Source organism: Prunus avium, chromosome 8, assembly GCF_965620075.1.
Source record: "Prunus avium chromosome 8, drPruAviu1.hap1.1, whole genome shotgun sequence".
In the NCBI taxonomy this organism is placed as follows: domain Eukaryota; kingdom Viridiplantae; phylum Streptophyta; class Magnoliopsida; order Rosales; family Rosaceae; genus Prunus; species Prunus avium.
Window position 1 is genome coordinate 32,144,501 of NC_142291.1, and position 20,736 is coordinate 32,165,236.

The following is a 20,736-nucleotide window of genomic DNA, read 5'->3' on the forward strand; positions in this document are numbered from 1 at the left end:
TTTAGGTATTGAATTCACTGCACATATGTTTCGTTCTCGCATTCATTTGAGTCGAACATGAGACATCCTCTATCCAAATAGAGACAATTAGATCAAAGACTAGTATGTGTTGAAGTATCATATTGATGGAGAGCTTTCTTTCTTTTTTTTGGGTGGACATATAAAAAGTTGTTTCATAAACCTTCCAGCATAATTTGGGTAACATGTAGATCATATACGTACATCGAATCTTCTTTTATTGACTAAATCCAATCTTCTTTATTTTTGTGTACTAGGAGATCCATATAAAGATGGTCGTCAATTCTCATCATAACTTACCCAAATAAAGATAGTTTAGAAAAGGGACGAAAATCCTATAAAATCCTATACTTACCCAAAACGATGGACGGTTTATTTTTCAATATTATAGCAGGAAATCCTATCCTTACTATATAATCTTGCCATATACGTATAAATACATACAATGCATGATCTGCTTTGAGCTCATGTCACTGCTTGGGTATAGCAATCAACCTACAATGAAGTTTTGGGGCAAAAGCAATCTGCTTGTGCTGTTTTGCACTGTTCTTTTTGCAGGTTTGCTTTTCACTGCTATCATCCTTCTATGAAAAACAACACAATTGAGTTTTAGCATTATGATTGTTTTCATTTGATTGTTGTAAGACGTAGAACAATATCATAAAAAGGAAAGAACATGTCATGATCTGGCAAGCTATGTCATGCGGCACACCAAGGCAAATATATAGATCGTGTTGCCCTAAGCAAGGCATCCATCATATGTGGTGACTCGAGACACGGCATGACGACCGTATTGATAATATTACCATGTGTTTCAGTTTTATTTCTCAATTCCTCAAACAAAATAATCCAATTATAGTTAAAAACTTATCAAAGCATATGCATGTTGTAGAACACGAACTAAACATTTGCCTTGCAGGGTTTCAAGTCAATGCCTTATCTTATGATTACACCGCCAGTATTGAGGTAATAAGCTTTCCTGCAATGAATTATAATCGTATAATTTGCAAATTGTTAGTTATGTTTTTACAGAGAAAACTCTAAATCTAAAATTTCTTTAATCTTTTTCCCTTATATTTTTTTTCCCAGTGTTCAGCAAAACCTCACAAACCACAATATAATGGAGGGATCATTGTAAACCCTGAACTAAATCATGGCTTGAACGGATGGTCTAGTTTTGGCAATGCAAAAATACAACACAGAGAATCTGAAGGCAACAGATTCATTGTGGCTCATGGCAGACAACAATCATATGACAGTATTTCTCAGAAGACCTACCTGCAAAGCAACAAGTTCTATACATTCTCTGGTACATAATTTCATCACTTTTCTTCCCCATTCTAATTAATCAATAATTGATTAATTAATGAATGAATAATTGTAACTGTGTATTTGGTTTGTGTTGATGCAGCTTGGATACAAGTGAGCAGTGGCAGTGTTTCAGTAACAGCTATTTTCAAGACTAGTAGTGGATTCATACATGCTGGTGCAATTGTGGCTGAATCCAATTGCTGGTCTATGCTCAAGGGTGGCCTAACTGTCGATGCCTCTGGCCCCGCCGAGCTCTATTTCGAGGTATTTGTTTTTAATTATTACATGAACAATCATAAAACTATTTGGACCACATTTACTCGTATTTCTTTTGTTCAACATACATTAGACTTGCGATCAACCGTGCTAATCGAGTTTGAATCACCCAAATGATGAATATGCCCTTATATTTCTTTTTCTCTTTTGTTGTTATAACACAAGCATCATTTTCAAAGAAAGTGATTTCCCCCTAAATAATCAATACCAAACGGGTACTTTTATAATTAACAATTGTTAAACTCTTAATTCAGAGCAAGAACACATCTGTTGAGATCTGGGTTGATAGCATCTCGTTGCAACCATTCACTGAAAAGCAATGGAAGTCTCATCAACATCAAAGCATCACAAAGGTGAGTTGATCAGGCCATATAATTCATCCAAAATTAATTTGGCTAAGTAAAAAAAAGCTAACCATACACTTTTTTTGCAGACTCGAAAGAGCAATGTGAAGGTTCAAGCAGTTGATGCAGAAGGCAAACCACTAGCCAACGCAACAATCATCATCCAACAGAAGTCCCCAGGCTTCCCTTTTGGTGTTGCCATCAACAAGAACATCCTCACCAACACAGCCTACCAAAACTGGTTCACTTCAAGGCCCTTCACCGTCACGACATTCGAAGATGAAATGAAATGGTACAGCACAGAGTCATCTCAGGGCCATGAAGACTACTCTGCCGCTGATGCCCTGCTTCAGTTTGCAAAGCAGCACAACATTGGAGTCAGAGGACACAACGTGTTCTGGGACGACCCCCGCTACCAACCCGGTTGGCTCAACTCACTCTCCGGCCAACAGCTCTCTGATGCAGCCTCCAAGAGGCTGAATTCTGTCATGGGGAGATACAAAGGACAAGTTATAGCTTGGGATGTTAGCAATGAAAACTTGCATTTTAACTTCTTTGAGAGTAAGATTGGTGCAACTGCTTCAGCCATGTTCTATAACTGGGCTCTTAAAGCTGATGGAGCAACCACATTGTTCATGAATGAGTATAATACCATTGAGGAGAGTGGAGATGGAGATTCGATCCCAGCTAAGTACCTTCAAAAGCTGAGAGACATTCAAGCCTTTCCGGGTAACAATAATGCGAAGATGGCGATTGGACTCGAGTCACATTTCACCACTCCAAACATTCCCTACATAAGATCTTCTATTGATACTCTTGCTGCTGCAAAAGTGCCTATTTGGATTACAGAATTGGACGTCGCAAGCGGCCCCAATCAGGTAAGAAAATGCGCGAGATACCTTAAATTTGATATGGTCACGTCACATGTGAAGGGGAATGTTTGCTTATGATAAAAATCCCACTTCTTATAATTTGCTAATATTTTTTGGGTTATATGGGCAGGCATCATACTTGGAGCAAATTCTAAGGGAGGTCCATGCACACCCTCAGATTCAAGGCATTGTTATTTGGTCTGCTTGGAAACCTCAGGGATGTTACAGAATGTGTTTGACAGACAACAACTTCAAAAACCTGCCTACTGGTGATGTTGTTGACAAGCTCATACATGAATTTGGTTTGACTTCCAGCCTGGCTTCTGGCACGACGGACCCTAATGGTTTTTTCGAGGCCTCCCTTTTCCAGGGCGACTACGAAGTGAAAATCACTAACCCTTCTGTGGCAAACTCCTCCTCAGTTCAGGGTTTGAATGTGGGACCAACTACTGAGTCTCAGCAACAGTTACTGCTCCAAGTTTCTGCTTGAGTTTTGTTCACTTGGGTGTTTTGTTCTCGTTTTGATGGAAGACCAATTTTTGAAGTGTAGGAAGATTGGGGGATGTATTCAATTAAGATTTTAATAAAGAGATTTTCTATTTAAACCCCGCACTTCTCTTTGTTCACTCAAATACTTAAATCATTAAGCTGTAAGTTTTATTATTGTGTAAAAAGACAAAAAAGGTCATCCAACTTAGTAATCAACCCTAGTACATCTATACACACACCCCACACCCCATCACTCTTCATATCAAGTTTTAGAAAAATACAAACTCCTCTACATCCTATTGCCAGATTACTCTTCTCCTTTAAAGACATAGAAAATTGACGAGTCTACCTCTTTAAATATGCGTGAGAGTTAATGGAAAGGCTTGTTGATTATCAATTTAACAATACCCAAGTGTTGGAATTCCAGTTACAGTTCTTGGAGAGAGGTAAAGTTGTTCTCTTTCTCTAGAAAGTATTAAATTTCGGGTTCAAGGTTCTATTTGTTTGTGTTTTTTTTGCTGGGAACAAAGAAAATTGTGGGGTTTAAATAGAAAATCTCTTTTATTTCTTATTTTTTCAGTTTGGGGTGTATTTAAGGGTAGTTTGGGAAGATAGTGGGGTTTTCTTAGAAATTGTGAAAATTTAAATTAAAAGATGGGGTGAACTTAGAACATGGGGTGAACTAAGAGAAGTGTGGGGGTTTAAATAGAAAATCTCTTAATAAATTGTAATTACAAGATTATAATGTAATGAATTTCAGCAGAATTTGTAATTACAAGATTTTAATATATTGAAATTACAGGATTTTACTTATGATTTTAATAGATTGTAATTTCACTTAGGACTTTTTTGTATTCTCCAAAATAGATTTGCCCAGTATAAATTGGATTCGGGTTAGCCACCATCGCCTAACCCCATGACCACTCCCAATTTTTGTCAAGACTTGGACCAAAAACTATGGGGTAAAAAAACAAACTTTTTTTTAATCTGCTTGTGGCATAATCTCATAAACTTCCATGGGTGTGTTGATAAGTTTTGGGATGAGAGAGAGAAGGGGTCAGGCATGGGGTGGCTGGGGCTGGAGTTGGTTTTGGTGGAAATCATAATGAGAATTTTCATGTGGGAGAGAGAGTTGCTGTCGGCACTGGGTGGGTTGGGACTTTGGATACCTGCTTTGGTTTTTCTTCCATTTATATTTTTATTTTTCATACTTTTTAAGAGTAAAAAGTTTGAATCAGGTGGATTTGTATTTCCAGATTCGATGAGCTTGGGGTTTGACAGAGGATGGAGTGAAAGAGATAGAGATGAGTTGGGCCATATATTTTTTTTCTTCTCTTTTTTTAAATTTTTTCCAAAAAAAGAAATTTATTTTTAATGATTTAACAGAAAATTGGATGAGATGTTGATGATTTAGATGGTAGGGTGGAAATTAGCAAAAAATCAAAGTTCATATCCTTAATTTTCTTTTTTAAAAAAATTGGGGGCTAATTGAAACTTAGGTACAAGTTCAGGGGTATTTCAATAGTAAACCCTAAATAAATTAAACATTAGAAGACAACAACCCTTGCCTCCCCTTGCCTTTTGCCATGGCAAATGGGTGGAAATGCTCTTACACATGGAATGGAATTCTTCATGCGCGAAATACTTTAAAATAGGTGTAAAAAAAAGTATAATGGGTGTGAAGAGACATGAATTGGGTGTAAAAATAATTCACTTTGGTTTTTTGTTATAATTTTTTATACAAGCGATAATTTACTATAAATTAACATACTCAAGGGAAGGGTGTAAACATAATTCACCTTGCACAATAAATTACAATAAAATTTTTATTATTTAATGTGGTGGCAAGCCCACGATAAAAGTCAAGCAGATCAAAGCAAAGAAAAACCAAGCAGCAGAGGATTCAGATTCGATTCAAAATTAGGTGCAAAGGGATGAGCTCATTGCCCTAGCCACCTAGTCTAACCCACACCTCCTTGATTAATATGCTATAAATTAGTTTCACTTAACTTTGTTGATATTGACACTCTAAAATAGTCATATGTAATCCTTAAATAAATAAATAATAATAATAATAATAATAATAATAATAATAATAATAATAATAGAGGAAGGAGTACATGATATTTTTTTGCATAATTTTGCCATTGGCACTAATTGTATTTTAAGCTGCAAAATATTAAGTAAACTTTTTGATAAAAAAATTATATATATAAATTAAACATCAGACAAAAACAGAGGTTATTTTAGAATACCTCATATTGTTTCATACTTTTCTTCTTCATTTTCCTCTTCATCTTTGTGCCAATCGAACCCAGGACCTGTTGGAGATTGCGTGGATCACAAAACCAACGGGCCAGGGAGATCGGCGTTCTATTCTCTTAAAGTTAACATATTTAAGCCTTACATCTAAACGAAATTCTTTATGCGCGAAATAATATAAAATAAGGGTCAGGCTGAAAACTAAATGGAGCAAAAGGGCTCTCTGACTCCTGCTTGTGTTTATTTATGGACATTGACCAATAAAATTTAAAGCCCAAATCATAGCCCCGAATTTAATGGTATTAAAAAAAATGGATGGTGGGTGTTTAGAGAGAGACATGAATTGGGTGTAAATATTCACCTTTCTTCATTTTTATACAAACGATAATCTACTTTAAACTAATCTAATCTAGAGTGGAGGATTCAAACTTGGATGTAAGGAGGCGGGAGCGGGCTTACTGTCTTGACCAACTGGCCTAACTAACCAACGTCTACTTCCTTCCTTGGTTAATATGCTTTAAAATAGTTTCATTTAAGGGAGATTTTGACACTATAAAATAGTCATATGCACTCCCTTAAAAAAAATTAATAATAAAGGAATAATAGCAGAATGCTTATTTATGAGTGTTAATAACAATTTCTTTATTTAAAAATACCAGAACGATCCAATTTCCATAAATATATAGGTTTCGATCCTTCATAATTATCTCGAGATTCAGATGAGTATTTCATAGGATAACTTACGGCATCACTTCATACGTAGTCCACAAGTCATTGGCAGTTATATTTGGGAATTTAGGACAGTCCAAATTCAACTACAATAAAATTGGTTTAATTATAAATACAAATTTTAGTTAAATGAATATGAGATAGTACAATGCATAAAAATAGCTTTTTTTTTTTAATGGATAATTTATTCTGGGTATCCGTTTCATATCCTTTATTTACTGCCAATCTAGCCATGCATGTAGATTGCTTTTTAAATCTCTCTCTACCAATGCATATATAATCTCCCTTCTCTACCATCTCTCTCTCTCTCTCTCTCTCTCTCTCTGGGTTCATAGCAAACAACACAATATGAAGATTTTGAGACAAAGTAATCTGCTTCTGGTGTCATGTACTTTTCTTTTTGCAGGTTTGTTCCATTTTTTTTTCCTTCCCCTCTTTGGTTGCACTCGAAATAAGCATGTAATATGCATGCTTAATGTGAAAAGCTTGTGAGAGATTTGACTGGTTGGGCCCACTTGTTGACTAATGACTGGTTTACATGTTTGTATTATTTTCTTTTGATTTTCTTCACCTTCCAAAATGGTGTGCAGGGTTTGAAGTTAGGGCATTAACCTACGATTACTCAGCCAGTATTGAGGCAAGCTACACTGCATTATGTTTAAAGAGATAGAAAAAATTGTAATAAATCTAAAATTGTTTCCATAATTTTTTTTTTTTTTTTTTGTTCTTCAGTGTTTGGCAACTCCTCTCAAACCTCAATACGACGGAGGCATCATTGTAAATCCGGAACTAAACCATAGCTTAGAAGGATGGTCTTCTTTCGGCGAAGCAAAAATGCAACACAGAGAATCATCAGAAGGCAACAAGTTTCTTGTGGCTCATAGCCGAAATCAATCGCATGACAGTATTTCTCAGAAGATTAACTTGGAAAGTGACAAGCTCTATACATTTTCCGGTACATAATTCATTTCCATTTTCCCGAAATCAATTTTTATTTTTATCAATAATTAGTTAGATGATTATTCCCTAATGCAGCTTGGATACAGGTGAGTAATGGTAGTGCTCCAGTAACAGCTATTTTCAAGACTAGTAGTGGATTCATACATGCTGGTGCAGTTGTTGCGGAGCCCAAATGCTGGTCCTTGCTCAAGGGTGGCCTCACTGTCAATGCCTCGGGTCCTGCTGAGTTATATTTTGAGGTAATATTAACGTCAACAAAAGTTGAGTGTAATGTTCTCTTGTCAGATTGTATGAACTTATGTTGTGTGAAACTATAAAACAAGGTTCAAAAGATATGTGATATATATATTTCCTAATTTTACTTGAAACTTTGCAGAGCAATGACACATCCGTTGAGATTTGGGTTGATAGCATCTCATTGCAACCATTCACCGAAGAGGAATGGTGTTGGGAAAATGGCTCACCTAAGGATACAAGGTTGGTTTTGGCGCTGAAAGGAAGATTTTGAATCTGCCTAAAAGCGACCGGTCGCTAGGCATTTGCGACCGGTCGTTTTGAAGCAGATTCGAAGTCTGGAGCAACATCAACGAGCGACCGGTCGCCAGTTCTTTGCGACCGGTCGCAGGAAGCTAGCGACCGGTCGCTTAGCATTTGCGACCGGTCGTTTAGAAGCAGATTCAAGGTCTGGAGGAAAAACCAAAAGCGACCGGTCGCCAGTTCCTGGCGACCGGTCGTCCCAGTCGTGCTGTGACGATTTCTTACGCGTTTTCAACAGTGTTTTCAATGGCTATCGCTTTCCACAAGATTTCAGAGGCTTAGTGGGTCACTTCTGAGTTAAATGAACGTTGACTACCTGCTGGATAGTTGGGAGAGCACTCATGGCTAATTGGTTATCTTATTTCAAAGATATCACTCTCCATTTTCTGGTGTAAGTGGGAGGTGGCTGAGTTGGATTCTATTTACCTACTTGATCTGACATTTAGTCTAAGTGGTGACTAAAGGGAAGAACGTGGAGGACAAGCTGATATCTTATCTCTTGTCTATTGGCTTGTGTAGGAAATGGGGTGAAGTAAGATAACACAAGAGGAGAAAACAAGTTGAATAATTGTAAGTGGAAGAAGCTGGTATTCTAAGTTGAGTTAGAGCTGAAGTTTTAGTTGTGTGTTCAGAAAAACTAAGGGGAGAGCAAGAGAGTTCTCTAAGTGTATCAAGGTGTTGAGCAAGGGTGTGAGAGAAACAGATTGTGAGGGTAGTGTTCTAAGGGGGTTTCCTTTGTAAACCAAAGTTGTAACCTATCTTCATTAGTGAAATTTCTCAAGGTGATCATCAAAGAGGATGTAGGCAATTTGCTGAACCTCTATAAACACTTGTGTCATTTGTGCTTGGTTAATTTCTGTGTGTGTGTGTAAGACTCATCCATCATTGTGTTCTTTGTCCAAAGTCCATCAACAACAAGATCTTAAAAGGGCAGTGAGTTAGTCATTAATTCTCAACAAGTGGTATCAGAGCTGTGTTTGGCAGCTGGAGCTAGTTCTTCTCTTGGAGTGCTAGTGTGTTGAAGATGGCAAGTGACATGGAAGCTGAGAGTGGTAGCAGTTCACAGCATATGAAGCCACCACAGGCAGCAAGTATGAAGGTGGAGTTAAAGCCTTTCACAGGGAAGGAGAACTTCACTCTTTGGCAACGAAGGATGAAGTCAGCTCTTACACAACAACAGCTCCATGTAGTGTTGGTTGGCAAGGAGAAGAAGCCAGCAAGCATGACGGATGATGAGTGGGGAGTTCTTGACGAGTTAGCCAGAGGAGCTATCGAAAACTATCTCTCCGATGAGGTGCTCATCAACGTGATAAAGGATACAGCGAAGCAAACATGGGAGAAGCTCGAAGAGATGTTTGCAGGGAAATCGTTGTCCAACAAACTCTTCCTCAAGGAAGAACTCCTGAATCTTAAGATGGAGGAGGGAGGAAATCTAATGGAACATCTAAGTAGTTTCAATAGATGTGTTGCTGACTTGCAGAGAATGGATGTGAATTATAGTCCGGAGGATAAGGCTCTCATGTTGTTGACATCCTTACCTTCGTCCTATAAACACTTCCGAACCACTCTTATGTTCGGAAAGGTTACTCTTGATTTTGAGCCTGTGGTGCAAGACATCATGACACACCATAGGATGACTCAACGTTCGGGAGAAAACTCTCAAGGTGAAGGTCTAGTTGCAAAGACCGGAGAGAGAGGTCGTTCAAAGAGGCGTGAAGGCAAGAAAGGCAATAGAGGAAGGTCCAAATCCAAGGCGAAAGATGGTTGTTTCGAGTGTGGGTCAAAGGAGCATTGGAAAAAGAATTGCCCCATATGGAAGGAGAAGAAGAACAAAGGGAAGAATGCAGCGAACACAGCGGAGGATGTCACAGAAAGTGATGGTGAGCTTTTGTGTGTTAATAGCAATGTTAAAACAAATGCATTGGCTAATTCTTCAAGGTGTTCCTCTTCCGATTGGATTTTGGATTCCGGTTGCTCATATCATATGTGCTCAAACAAGGAGTGGTTTGACACGTATGAGAAAGAAGATAGCAGTGAAGTGATGATGGGGGATGGCTCAATGTGTAGAGTCAAAGGAACCGGTACAATCAAGGTGAAGATGCATGATGGGGCTGTTAGGACGCTTGGAATGGTAAGGCATATTCCAAAGTTGCGTAAGAATCTCATTTCCCTTGGAACTCTTGATAAGAATGGTTATTCATTCAAAGCAAATGGAGGGAAACTCATAGTCTCAAAAGGTTCACTTGTGATTATGAAGGGAGAGATACAACCTAACTGTCTATATAGGTTGTGTGGTACAACAATCATAGGTGGAGCAGCTGTATCTACAAGCAAGGACTCGGAAGATGAAACTCAGCTTTGGCATTTGAGGCTAGGGCACATGAGTGAGAGGGGCATGCAGGAACTATACAACAGAAAATTGTTGAAAGGTGTTCAAAGTTGCAAGCTTGAGTTCTGCAGATTTTGTACCATGGGAAAGCAATCCAAAATAGCTTTCAAGCAGCGAAACAAAGAGGAAGAAAGCACGGGTGTGCTAGATTATATTCACACGGATGTATGGGGGCCATCACCGGTTAAATCGAAGGGTGGAGCTCGCTATTTTGTGACTTTCTTGGATGATTTTTCCAGGAAGGTTTGGGTCTACTTCATGAAGGAGAAATCTGAGGTCTTCACCAAATTCAAAGAGTGGAAGGCGGAAGTAGAGAACCTAACCGGAAGAAAGATCAAGATCCTAAAGAGTGACAATGGTGGTGAATATAAGGACAGCAAGTTCCTTGAGTTTTGCAAAAGTGAAGGCATTAAGAGGCACTTTACCGTGAAGAAGACACCCCAACAAAATGGAGCTGCGGAGAGGATGAACCGAACTCTCATGGAGCGTGAGAGATGTATGAGAATTCATGCAGGGTTGCCCGAATCTTTTTGGGCAGAAACGGTTAACCACGCTGCCTATTTGGTTAACCGATCGCCTTCAAGAAATCTTGAGTTCAAGTGTGCAGAGGAGGTATGGTCTAAAAGGTCAATCGATTATTCGAATCTTAAGGTGTTTGGGTGCAGTGCATATGCACTTATTCCTAGTGATGAAAGATCCAAGTTGAAGCCAAAGTCTCTTGAATGTATTTTCATTGGATTTGAGAGTGGTGTGAAGGGCTACAAGCTGTGGGATCCAGTGAACCACAAGAAGATACTCAGCAGAAATGTTGTGTTTGATGAGAAGACCATACCTATGAACAAAGTCAAGAATTCAGAGGCAAAGGAGGATGTTGTTGAGAAAGAAACAACCTTTGAAGTTCCACTCAAGAAGGTGTCAAGAAAGACTACTCAGAAACAGCCAACTGAAGACGTTCAGGAGGAGGTGGAGTCCGACATTGAAGAGGAAGAAGTTGGGCAGCATCAACAACACACTCAAGAAGAAGAAGAGGCTCAAGAACAGGTGGAGCCATCATCTATAGCTCGGTCCAGGCCCAAGAGAACCATCAAACCACCTCAAAGGTTTGGATGGGAGATGGATGCAGTTCACTATGCCCTAAATGCTAGTGAAGAAGAACCAACCACGTTCCAAGAAGCTGTTGAGAACAAGGAACGGGAAAGTTGGATGGAAGCTATGATGCAAGAGATGGAATCTCTACACCAAAACTCAGTTTGGGAGTTAGTTCCTAAACCCAAAGGTCGCAAGGTTATTGGCTGCAAATGGGTGTTTAGGAAGAAAGAAGAAATGCATGAGAAGGGTGCCACCTTATTCAAAGCTCGGTTGGTGGCAAAAGGATTCTTGCAAAAGGAGGGAGTTGATTATGATGAAATCTTCTCTCCGGTGGTGAAACATACTTCTATACGACTACTACTCTCCATAGTAGCACAAGAGGACATGGAGGTGGAGCAAATGGATGTGAAGACTGCTTTCCTTCATGGTGAATTGGAGGAAGACATCTACATGAGCCAACCTCAAGGGTTCATTGAAGCAGGGAAGGAAAATCTGGTTTGCAGGTTGAAGAAGTCTTTGTATGGACTGAAGCAATCTCCAAGGCAGTGGAACAAGTGCTTCGATTCTTACATGATGAAGATTGGGTATAGAAGATGTGAATCTGATTGTTGTGTGTACTCTCATGCATTCAAGGATGGTAACTTCATCCTTTTGCTTCTTTATGTTGATGACATGCTAATTGCATGTAAGGACATGTCAAAAATCCAGAATTTGAAGACATTACTTGGAAGGGAGTTTGACATGAAGGATCTTGGTGCTGCACAAAAGATCCTAGGAATGGAGATAAGGAGAGACAGAAAGGAAGGCAAGTTGTGGCTGTCACAAAGCAAGTATATTTCCAAGGTACTTGAAAGGTTTAATATGATGGATTGCAAACCGGTGTCTACTCCTTTGGCGGAGCATTTTAAGTTAAGTGCAAAAGAATGTCCTTCTACGAATGTGGAGAAGGAGGAAATGAGTAAAGTTCCATATGCAAGCTTGGTAGGGTGTCTCATGTATGCAATGGTGTGCACACGCCCCGACTTAGCCCAAGCCGTTAGTGTGGTGTCAAGGTATATGGCGAATCCTGGAAGGCAACATTGGACAGCAGCAAAATGGATTCTCAGGTACTTGAAGGGCACCAAAAGGCTTGGGATATTGTTTGAAAGACAACAAGGAAAGGCATGTGTGTCGGGGTATGTAGATTCTGATTATGCAGGAGATCTAGACAAGAGGAGATCCACCACAGGATATGTCTTCACTTGTGGTGGAGGACCGATTAGTTGGAGAGCAGTGTTACAATCGGTTAGTGCCTTGTCTACTACGGAAGCGGAGTATATGGCTTTAACGGAAGCTTCAAAAGAAGCGGTATGGCTGAAGAGATTGGCAAAGGAATTCGGGATAGCTCAAGACTTGGTGGTGATTCTAAGTGACAGTCAAAGTGCTATTTGCTTAGTGAAGAATCAAGTGTTCCATGGGAGGTCCAAACACATTGATGTGAGATACCACCGGATAAGGGATTGGGTGAATGATGGAGACATCACAATAATGAAGGTTCATACAAATGAGAACGCTTCAGATTGCCTAACAAAGCCAGTCACAACAGCTAAGTTCAAGCATTGTTTGAGCTTGCTCAATCTTGTTACATGCTAAAGATTGAGGTGGAGTTCTTGAGAGTTATTAGGACGATTCTCAAGACATTACAGATGTCCTAGAAGGCAATGATGTCCACAAGGAGTATTAGGCTCGCCATGGTGGAGATTGTTGGGAAAATGGCTCACCTAAGGATACAAGGTTGGTTTTGGCGCTGAAAGGAAGATTTTGAATCTGCCTAAAAGCGACCGGTCGCTAGGCATTTGCGACCGGTCGTTTTGAAGCAGATTCGAAGTCTGGAGCAACATCAACGAGCGACCGGTCGCCAGTTCTTTGCGACCGGTCGCAGGAAGCTAGCGACCGGTCGCTTAGCATTTGCGACCGGTCGTTTAGAAGCAGATTCAAGGTCTGGAGGAAAAACCAAAAGCGACCGGTCGCCAGTTCCTGGCGACCGGTCGTCCCAGTCGTGCTGTGACGATTTCTTACGCGTTTTCAACAGTGTTTTCAATGGCTATCGCTTTCCACAAGATTTCAGAGGCTTAGTGGGTCACTTCTGAGTTAAATGAACGTTGACTACCTGCTGGATAGTTGGGAGAGCACTCATGGCTAATTGGTTATCTTATTTCAAAGATATCACTCTCCATTTTCTGGTGTAAGTGGGAGGTGGCTGAGTTGGATTCTATTTACCTACTTGATCTGACATTTAGTCTAAGTGGTGACTAAAGGGAAGAACGTGGAGGACAAGCTGATATCTTATCTCTTGTCTATTGGCTTGTGTAGGAAATGGGGTGAAGTAAGATAACACAAGAGGAGAAAACAAGTTGAATAATTGTAAGTGGAAGAAGCTGGTATTCTAAGTTGAGTTAGAGCTGAAGTTTTAGTTGTGTGTTCAGAAAAACTAAGGGGAGAGCAAGAGAGTTCTCTAAGTGTATCAAGGTGTTGAGCAAGGGTGTGAGAGAAACAGATTGTGAGGGTAGTGTTCTAAGGGGGTTTCCTTTGTAAACCAAAGTTGTAACCTATCTTCATTAGTGAAATTTCTCAAGGTGATCATCAAAGAGGATGTAGGCAATTTGCTGAACCTCTATAAACACTTGTGTCATTTGTGCTTGGTTAATTTCTGTGTGTGTGTGTAAGACTCATCCATCATTGTGTTCTTTGTCCAAAGTCCATCAACAACAAGATCTTAAAAGGGCAGTGAGTTAGTCATTAATTCTCAACAAATGGAAGTCTCATCAAGACCAAAGCATTGCAAAGGTGAGTCTGATCATTGAAGGTTTGTCGATGATGATATATATAGTTTCGATAGGGTTTCTTCTTAAGGAGACAAACTACATATTTGTTTGCAGATTCGTATGGGAAATGTGAGAATTCAAGCAGTTGATGCACAAGGAAACCCTCTAAAAAATGCAACAATCTCCATCCAACAAAAGGCTTCAAGTTTCCCTTTTGGGTGTGCTATCAACAAGAACATCCTCACCAACAATGCGTACCAAAATTGGTTCACATCAAGGTTTAGAGTAGCAACATTTGAAGATGAAATGAAATGGTACAGCAATGAGCCTTCTCCGGGCCGTGAAGACTACTCAGCAGCTGATGCCATGCTTCAGTTTGCAAGAAGTCATGGCATTGCAGTTCGAGGCCACAACGTGTTCTGGGACGATCCCCATTTCCAACCCAGTTGGGTCAACTCACTCACCAAACAGCAACTTTTCTCAGCCACTTACAAGAGGCTAACTTCTATCATGCACAGATACAGGGGTCAAGTTATAGGGTGGGATGTTGTCAATGAAAACTTACATTGGAATTTCTTCGAAAGCAAGCTGGGTTCGAAGGCCTCAGCCCTTATGTATAACTGGGCTGTTAAAGCTGATGGAGCAAACACCTTGTTCATGAATGAATTTAATACCATTGAGGAGAGCAGAGATAGAGCATCCACGCCAGCTAGGTATCTCCAAAAGCTGAGAGAGATACAAACCTTTCCCGGTAACAGAAATGCCCGGATGGCGATTGGGCTCGAGTCTCATTTCGTCACTCCTAACCTTCCTTACATTAGATCGTCCATTGACATCCTTGCTGCTACAAGATTGCCTATTTGGATTACTGAATTGGACGTGCAAAGCGGTCCCAATCAGGTAAACGTCGATCTAGGGTTTTAGACTAGATAGGGTTTTACTTTTACCACTATCCTCAAAGATGAAGCTCTATAGGCAAGAAGTTCTAAGTACAATTACTACTTATTTATGACTACTTTTCTGTTTATATGGGCAGGCGTGGTACTTGGAGCAGGTTCTAAGGGAGGTACATGCTCACCCCCAGATTCAAGGAATTGTGATTTGGGCTGCTTGGAATCCTCAGGGATGTTACAGAATGTGTTTGACAGATAACAATTTCCGCAACTTGGCCACTGGTAATGTTGTTGACAAGCTACTTTATGAATGGGGTTTGAAGCCCTCTACTTCTTCTGGCGCAATAGACGCTAATGGTTCCTTTGAGGCCAATCTATCCTATGGGGATTACGAATTGGAAATTAGTCACCCCTCCGCGACGAACTCCTCCCTGGTTTTTAAGTTCAATGTGTCATCAACTACTGCATCCCTGCAACCATTGCGGCTCCAACTTTCTCCTTGAATTTTTTTTCTCTTGCCTACTTTGTTCCCATTTTAATTTTTGAAAGAAATTCCCAGTGTTTATGTTTGGCCTATGAATAGTCTTCCAGGAGACCTATATTAGTATGGAATATAGCATAAAGAAATAAAATCAAAATCGTTTCACCAATTGATTTAACATGCACTAAATTTTTTTCTTTTACAAAAAAAAAAAAAAATAGAAGACAAAATGGGTATAGTTGTTCCATGTTCTCATATTGTTTTTTATTTGATTTTTTTAATTATAAAATAGTATGTGTAAAACTTTAAATTTATGGCATGTTTACTAATCCCTAATTGGATTAGGAGGAATTGAAATGAAGATGAATTGAATTGAGGAGGAGTTGGATTGAGGAGAATTAGATTTCAGATTGCTATTGAAGTTGTTTACTAAACCATATGAAATTGGGGTAGGAGTGGTATTAATTATTAAAATTTCCTCGTTCTTGGGTTAAGATAGATGCCAAATTTGGAATTTTTAAAATTGTGTGAGGATATAATGGGTAAAAAAGTTGAATTCTTAATGGGTTAGTTCTCCAAAGAATTAGAATACCATCTCCTACCCAAGAATTGAATTCCTCCAAAATCAGGAATTCAATTCCTAATTTTGTGTGAGCCTCACTTACTTTTTAATTCATTAATGTGAAGTAAACGAAGGAATCTTCTATAAGTGGAATTCAATTCCTGATTGGAATTCAATTCATGATGAGAATTCTAATTCCTGATTAGTATATGCAATGTTTATTTCTTATTATTTTCATTACTGAAGGCCATCTAAAAGGTTGGTAATGACAAGTTTGCTATATAGAAGGAAGCCCCGCATCGTTCAATTGGTCATGAAAAGTTGCTATATAGAAGGAAGCCCGCCATTCTTCAGTGGGTCATGAAAAGTTGCGATATAGAAGGAAGCGCGGCATCGTTCTTTATCATCATCGTGGTCAAGGAAAGCAATTGAAAGTATCATAATTTCTGCTAATTGAGGGATGGTTATGTACTCTTGCCATATATATATTTTATAGATACGATATTGCATTAATATAAGCAGCCCTCGTCTCCCTGGATACATTGCACCATATCTCGCAATATACATATCTCTGGCTAGTCTCAGCTTCTGCATCCAGCACTCTCTCTCTCTCTCTCTACTGGTTTAGTCTCGCTTCTTGATGAAGAATATTCGGGGAAGACACAATCTACTGCTGCTATTAAGCACTTTCTTTTTTGGAGGTATGTTATGTAGAAAATGTATTATTAGCTGTTAGAACTTTTAGGGATGAGGTTTTTTGCCACGGTAGGTTTCGTCACGAATTACGGCATTTAATCATGAAATTGATACCCTTTAGAGAACATCAAATTTCTGTAATGGTGGAACCAATAAGCAACTAATTTGAATTTGTTGCTAAACGCATTAATTCCAGTTATCAGCTCGTGACTTGTAAAATTGTCATGGTTGACACCTGTAGCTATCTGCAACGACAAAGTTATTTTCGTTTGAATTACATTTAAGACTCACAATCAAACAGAAGTCCATTTAGTGAAGATTCAATAGAAGGCCTTCAAATTCTGTATATAATGGCTGATGCCTTTAGCCACTCAAAATGGTTTGGGGCAAAAGGTTCAGAAAAAGAAAATGGTTGTCTTTGCCCGCATTTCGTATGGTCACAAAAGAATCATTTGCTAGCTTGAATAAGATCCTTAACAAAATAAATGTCTTGCAGGGTTTGAAGTACTAAATGCTTTACCCTATGATTACACAGCAAGTGCTGAGGCAAGTTTATTTAGTTTTACTTCAATTAATTTTTATCCTGCATTGTTCATTACTTTAATTACTTTGGTTAAATTTTCCGGAGAAATATATCTATTAAAATTTGTCCATCTGTATGTCTTTTTCCAGTGTTTGGAAAATCCTCACAAACCCCAGTATGGTGGAGGGGTCATTGTAAATGCGGAACTAAATGAGGGTTTGAAAGGATGGTCTTCTTTTGGCAATGCCAAAATACAACACAGAGAATCAAAAGGCAACAAATTCATTGTGGCTCTTGGCAGAAACCAACAACATGCCAGTGTTTCTCAGAAGGTTTCCTTGCAAAGTGGCAAGCTCTACACATTTTCTGGTACGCGTGCGTAATTAGAACTTTCTCTCACCGCTTAATGTTGTAATCGGTGATTAGTAATTACTTAATGCAAAAGTAATATTACAATTCCTAAATATATGTGGTTTGTGTTGATGCAGCTTGGATACAAGCAAGTAAGGGTGGTGTTCCGGTGACAGCAATGTTCAAGACAGGTAGTGGAACATATATACGTGCTGGTTCAATTGTTGCAGAATCCAATTGCTGGTCCATGCTCAAGGGTGGCTTCCCTGCCAATGCCTCAGGCCCAGCTGAGCTCTATTTTGAGGTACTTGTTACCAATTATCACATGAATCGGGCAACAAAAGTATTTGCATACCTCTTTAAATCTTACTTCTTTTGTCAAAACATTCATTGCGTTAGACTTGTGATCGAATGTTCTAAAGCCTGGTTGAATTACAGGAATGAAGAACAAACCCATTCATTTCGTTCTTTGTTACAAGCATATGCTCAATCTTCTATAACAGCTCTTACAATAGTCTTTAATATTTCAGAGCAAGGACACATCTGTTGAGATCTGGGTTGATAGCATCTCATTGCAACCGTTCACCGAAGAGGAGTGGAAGTCTCATCAAGATCAAAGCATTGCCAAGGTTAGTTTGGAGACATTATACTTAGTAAATTGATGAATTTTCATCCTGTAGAAATAAAACATGTATCAATCTCAAGCATCAGAATCCGTTATGTGTTTTCGATCACACCCAATGTACTAAAAAAATGTACCCTAGAAGGAATCAAATTGTTATATGCTTGGATTTAATAAGGTTTCGTTACAGACACGTAGTTTTTTTGCAGATTCGTAAAAGCAATGTGAAAATCCAAGCAGTGGATAAACAAGGCAAACCGCTGGCAAATGCAAAAATCTCCATCCAACAGAAGTCTCCAACTTTCCCTTTTGGTTGTTCCCTCACCAAGTACATCCTCAAAAACACTGCCTACCAAAACTGGTTCTTATCGAGGTTCACGGTCGCAACTTTTGGAGATGAAATGAAATGGTACAGCACAGAGAATACTCAGGGGCATGAAGACTACTCCGTGGCTGATGCCATGCTTCAGTTTACCAAACAACACAACATTGCAGTCCGAGGCCACAACGTCTTCTGGGACGATCCATTCTACCAACTAGGTTGGGTCAAATCACTCTCTCCACAACAACTTGCTTCGGCTACTCAAAAGAGGCTAAATTCTGTCATGAACAAGTACAAAGGGCAACTAATCGGGTGGGATGTCGTTAACGAAAACTTACACTTTAATTTCTTTGAAAGTAAAATGGGTGCAAATGCTTCAGCCCTCTTCTATAACTGGGCTATTAGAGCTGATGCAGCAACCACTTTGTTTCTAAATGAGTACAATACCATTGAGGAGAGCGCAGATGAAGCGACCACACCGACTAAGTACCTTCGAAAGCTCAAAGAGATGCGAACATTTCCAGGAAATGAGAGAGGACGATTTGCCATTGGGCTTGAGTCTCATTTTACAACTCCTAACATCCCTTACATAAGATCTTCTATTGATACTCTTGCTGCTGCCGGAGTGCCAATTTGGATTACAGAATTGGACGTGGCAAATGGTCCGAAACAGGTAAGAAATAAAGGAGATCACATTGTGTGCTTGAATAGCACACAACTTAAATTCCGAATCACACACATAAAGCAAGGTCCACAATAAACCCCAAATTCCAATTTGCATTAGATGAGTCTTCTAGATTACCAAGCAACTTGATAATTGATTCTAATACATAAAACATTTTCTAGATAAATGTACCGGGCTCTAAGGTATATGATACGTCCCAAGTTCGAATTCTCCTTCCTTATTGATAAAAAAAAAACAAGTAACACTATAGTATTTGACTGAATACTTTAAATCTTGTGCATTATTTTATCAGGGATTCTAGCATGCCACTAACAAGCTCAACTTTCTGTTTACATGGGCAGACATTATACTTGGAGCAGATTCTGAGGGAGACATACGCTCACCCTCACATTCAAGGAATTGTTCTGTGGGCTGGACCAACCGAAAAGGGATGTTACAGAATGTGTTTGACAGACAACATTAATTTCAAAAACCTGCCTAATGGTGATGTTGTGGACAAATTAATACATGAATGGGGTTTGAAGGGCCTGGTTTCTGCCACAACAGACGCTAAAGGTTTCTTTGAGGCCTCCCTTTCCCATGGAGATTACGACGTGAGCATCACTCACCCAAATTCAAAATCCTCCTCCTTGGTTCAGAGATTGAATGTCAAATCAACTGCTTCGTCCCAGAAGCCCTTGTTTCTCAAATTCTCTTCTTGAGATTTTGATTTCTCTTGGGCATTTTTGTTGTCCTGTTTTCATGGAACATTTAATTTTAGAATTACCCAGAACATACCAAAATTTCTCTATTTTTAAGAAAACTCTCTGTATATATGCTATTTGTTTTTAGAACCTGTACATATGTAATTATATACCTTTTTGGCATTGAACAAATTTAATAATGATCTTGGAAATTCAGGGCAATACAGTAATTAAACTCAAGTTTTACTCCTCCGCTAAGGAAAACGTGTGACAATTGGTTTTCTTTTATTCTTTTATTCTTTTAGAATTAAAAAAAATAATTGGTAGTTGTGTTCCATAAAAAATAAAGGATTTATTATCTGATTTTTCTATTAATTTTAATTTTTTTAATATGAAAAAGGAAAACGTGTGACAATTGGTTTTCTTTTATTCTTTTATTCTTTTAGAATTAAAAAAAGATAATGGGTAGTTGTGTTCCATAAAAAATAAAGGATTCATTATCTGATTTTTCTATTAATTTTAATTTTTTTAATATGAAAAAGTGTGAATTTACCATATTATCCTCATTTAATTAATAATTTCAATTCTTAATGTTTGCATTAACTAAGGCATTTTTTGGTATTTTGAATGTTTTACCATTCTCTGCATTTTGTTTTATATATATAGATATATCCCTTTATAATAGTAGAGATAGATGAAGTTCTAGGAAAAGTAGTTTAAAATTTTAATAATGATCTTAGAAATTCAGGGCAATACAGTAATTAAACTCAAGTTTTACTCCCCCAATGAGAAAAACTTGTTTCCTTTTTATATTTTGATTAACTTACTTTCCGAAAAC

At 38.7% G+C, this 20,736-nt stretch overlaps 3 protein-coding genes across 3 annotated transcripts; all 3 read left to right on the forward strand.

Moving 5' to 3' along the window:
• Positions 1-518: 518 nt before the first annotated feature.
• On the forward strand, positions 519-3,311 carry LOC110763713 (endo-1,4-beta-xylanase 5-like). Its single transcript, XM_021966556.2, has 7 exons — positions 519-576; positions 938-984; positions 1,108-1,327; positions 1,430-1,593; positions 1,860-1,958; positions 2,039-2,827; positions 2,952-3,311. Exons 1-7 carry the CDS (start codon positions 519-521, stop codon positions 3,309-3,311), a joined length of 1,737 nt encoding a protein of 578 aa, XP_021822248.2.
• Positions 3,312-6,649: 3,338 nt separating this feature from the next.
• On the forward strand, positions 6,650-15,476 carry LOC110763714 (endo-1,4-beta-xylanase 5-like). Its single transcript, XM_088245859.1, has 6 exons — positions 6,650-6,707; positions 6,892-6,938; positions 7,034-7,256; positions 7,337-7,500; positions 14,195-14,980; positions 15,117-15,476. Exons 1-6 carry the CDS (start codon positions 6,650-6,652, stop codon positions 15,474-15,476), a joined length of 1,638 nt encoding a protein of 545 aa, XP_088101985.1.
• A 1,033-nt stretch (positions 15,477-16,509) lies between these two features.
• LOC110763710 (endo-1,4-beta-xylanase 5-like) lies at positions 16,510-20,142 on the forward strand. The gene is made up of 7 exons (XM_088246216.1): positions 16,510-16,717; positions 17,209-17,258; positions 17,385-17,604; positions 17,724-17,890; positions 18,117-18,215; positions 18,418-19,203; positions 19,557-20,142. The coding sequence occupies exons 1-7, from the start codon at positions 16,657-16,659 to the stop codon at positions 19,914-19,916; spliced, it is 1,743 nt and encodes a 580-aa protein (XP_088102342.1). The 5' UTR covers positions 16,510-16,656; the 3' UTR covers positions 19,917-20,142.
• Positions 20,143-20,736: the final 594 nt, after the last annotated feature.

Bases quoted from the DNA above. Each gene is read 5' to 3' on its own strand.
- LOC110763713 (XM_021966556.2), top strand. From the start codon at position 519: ATGAAGTTTTGGGGCAAAAGCAATCTGCTTGTGCTGTTTTGCACTGTT. The intron at 1,328-1,429 runs GTACATAATTTC...GTGTTGATGCAG, and splicing joins CAAGTTCTATACATTCTCTG to CTTGGATACAAGTGAGCAGT. The intron at 1,594-1,859 runs GTATTTGTTTTT...CTCTTAATTCAG, and splicing joins CCGCCGAGCTCTATTTCGAG to AGCAAGAACACATCTGTTGA.
- LOC110763714 (XM_088245859.1), top strand. From the start codon at position 6,650: ATGAAGATTTTGAGACAAAGTAATCTGCTTCTGGTGTCATGTACTTTT. The intron at 6,708-6,891 runs GTTTGTTCCATT...AATGGTGTGCAG, and splicing joins ATGTACTTTTCTTTTTGCAG to GGTTTGAAGTTAGGGCATTA. The intron at 7,501-14,194 runs GTAATATTAACG...ATTTGTTTGCAG, and splicing joins CTGCTGAGTTATATTTTGAG to ATTCGTATGGGAAATGTGAG.
- LOC110763710 (XM_088246216.1), top strand. From the start codon at position 16,657: ATGAAGAATATTCGGGGAAGACACAATCTACTGCTGCTATTAAGCACT. The intron at 18,216-18,417 runs GTTAGTTTGGAG...GTTTTTTTGCAG, and splicing joins AAGATCAAAGCATTGCCAAG to ATTCGTAAAAGCAATGTGAA. The intron at 19,204-19,556 runs GTAAGAAATAAA...TTACATGGGCAG, and splicing joins TGGCAAATGGTCCGAAACAG to ACATTATACTTGGAGCAGAT.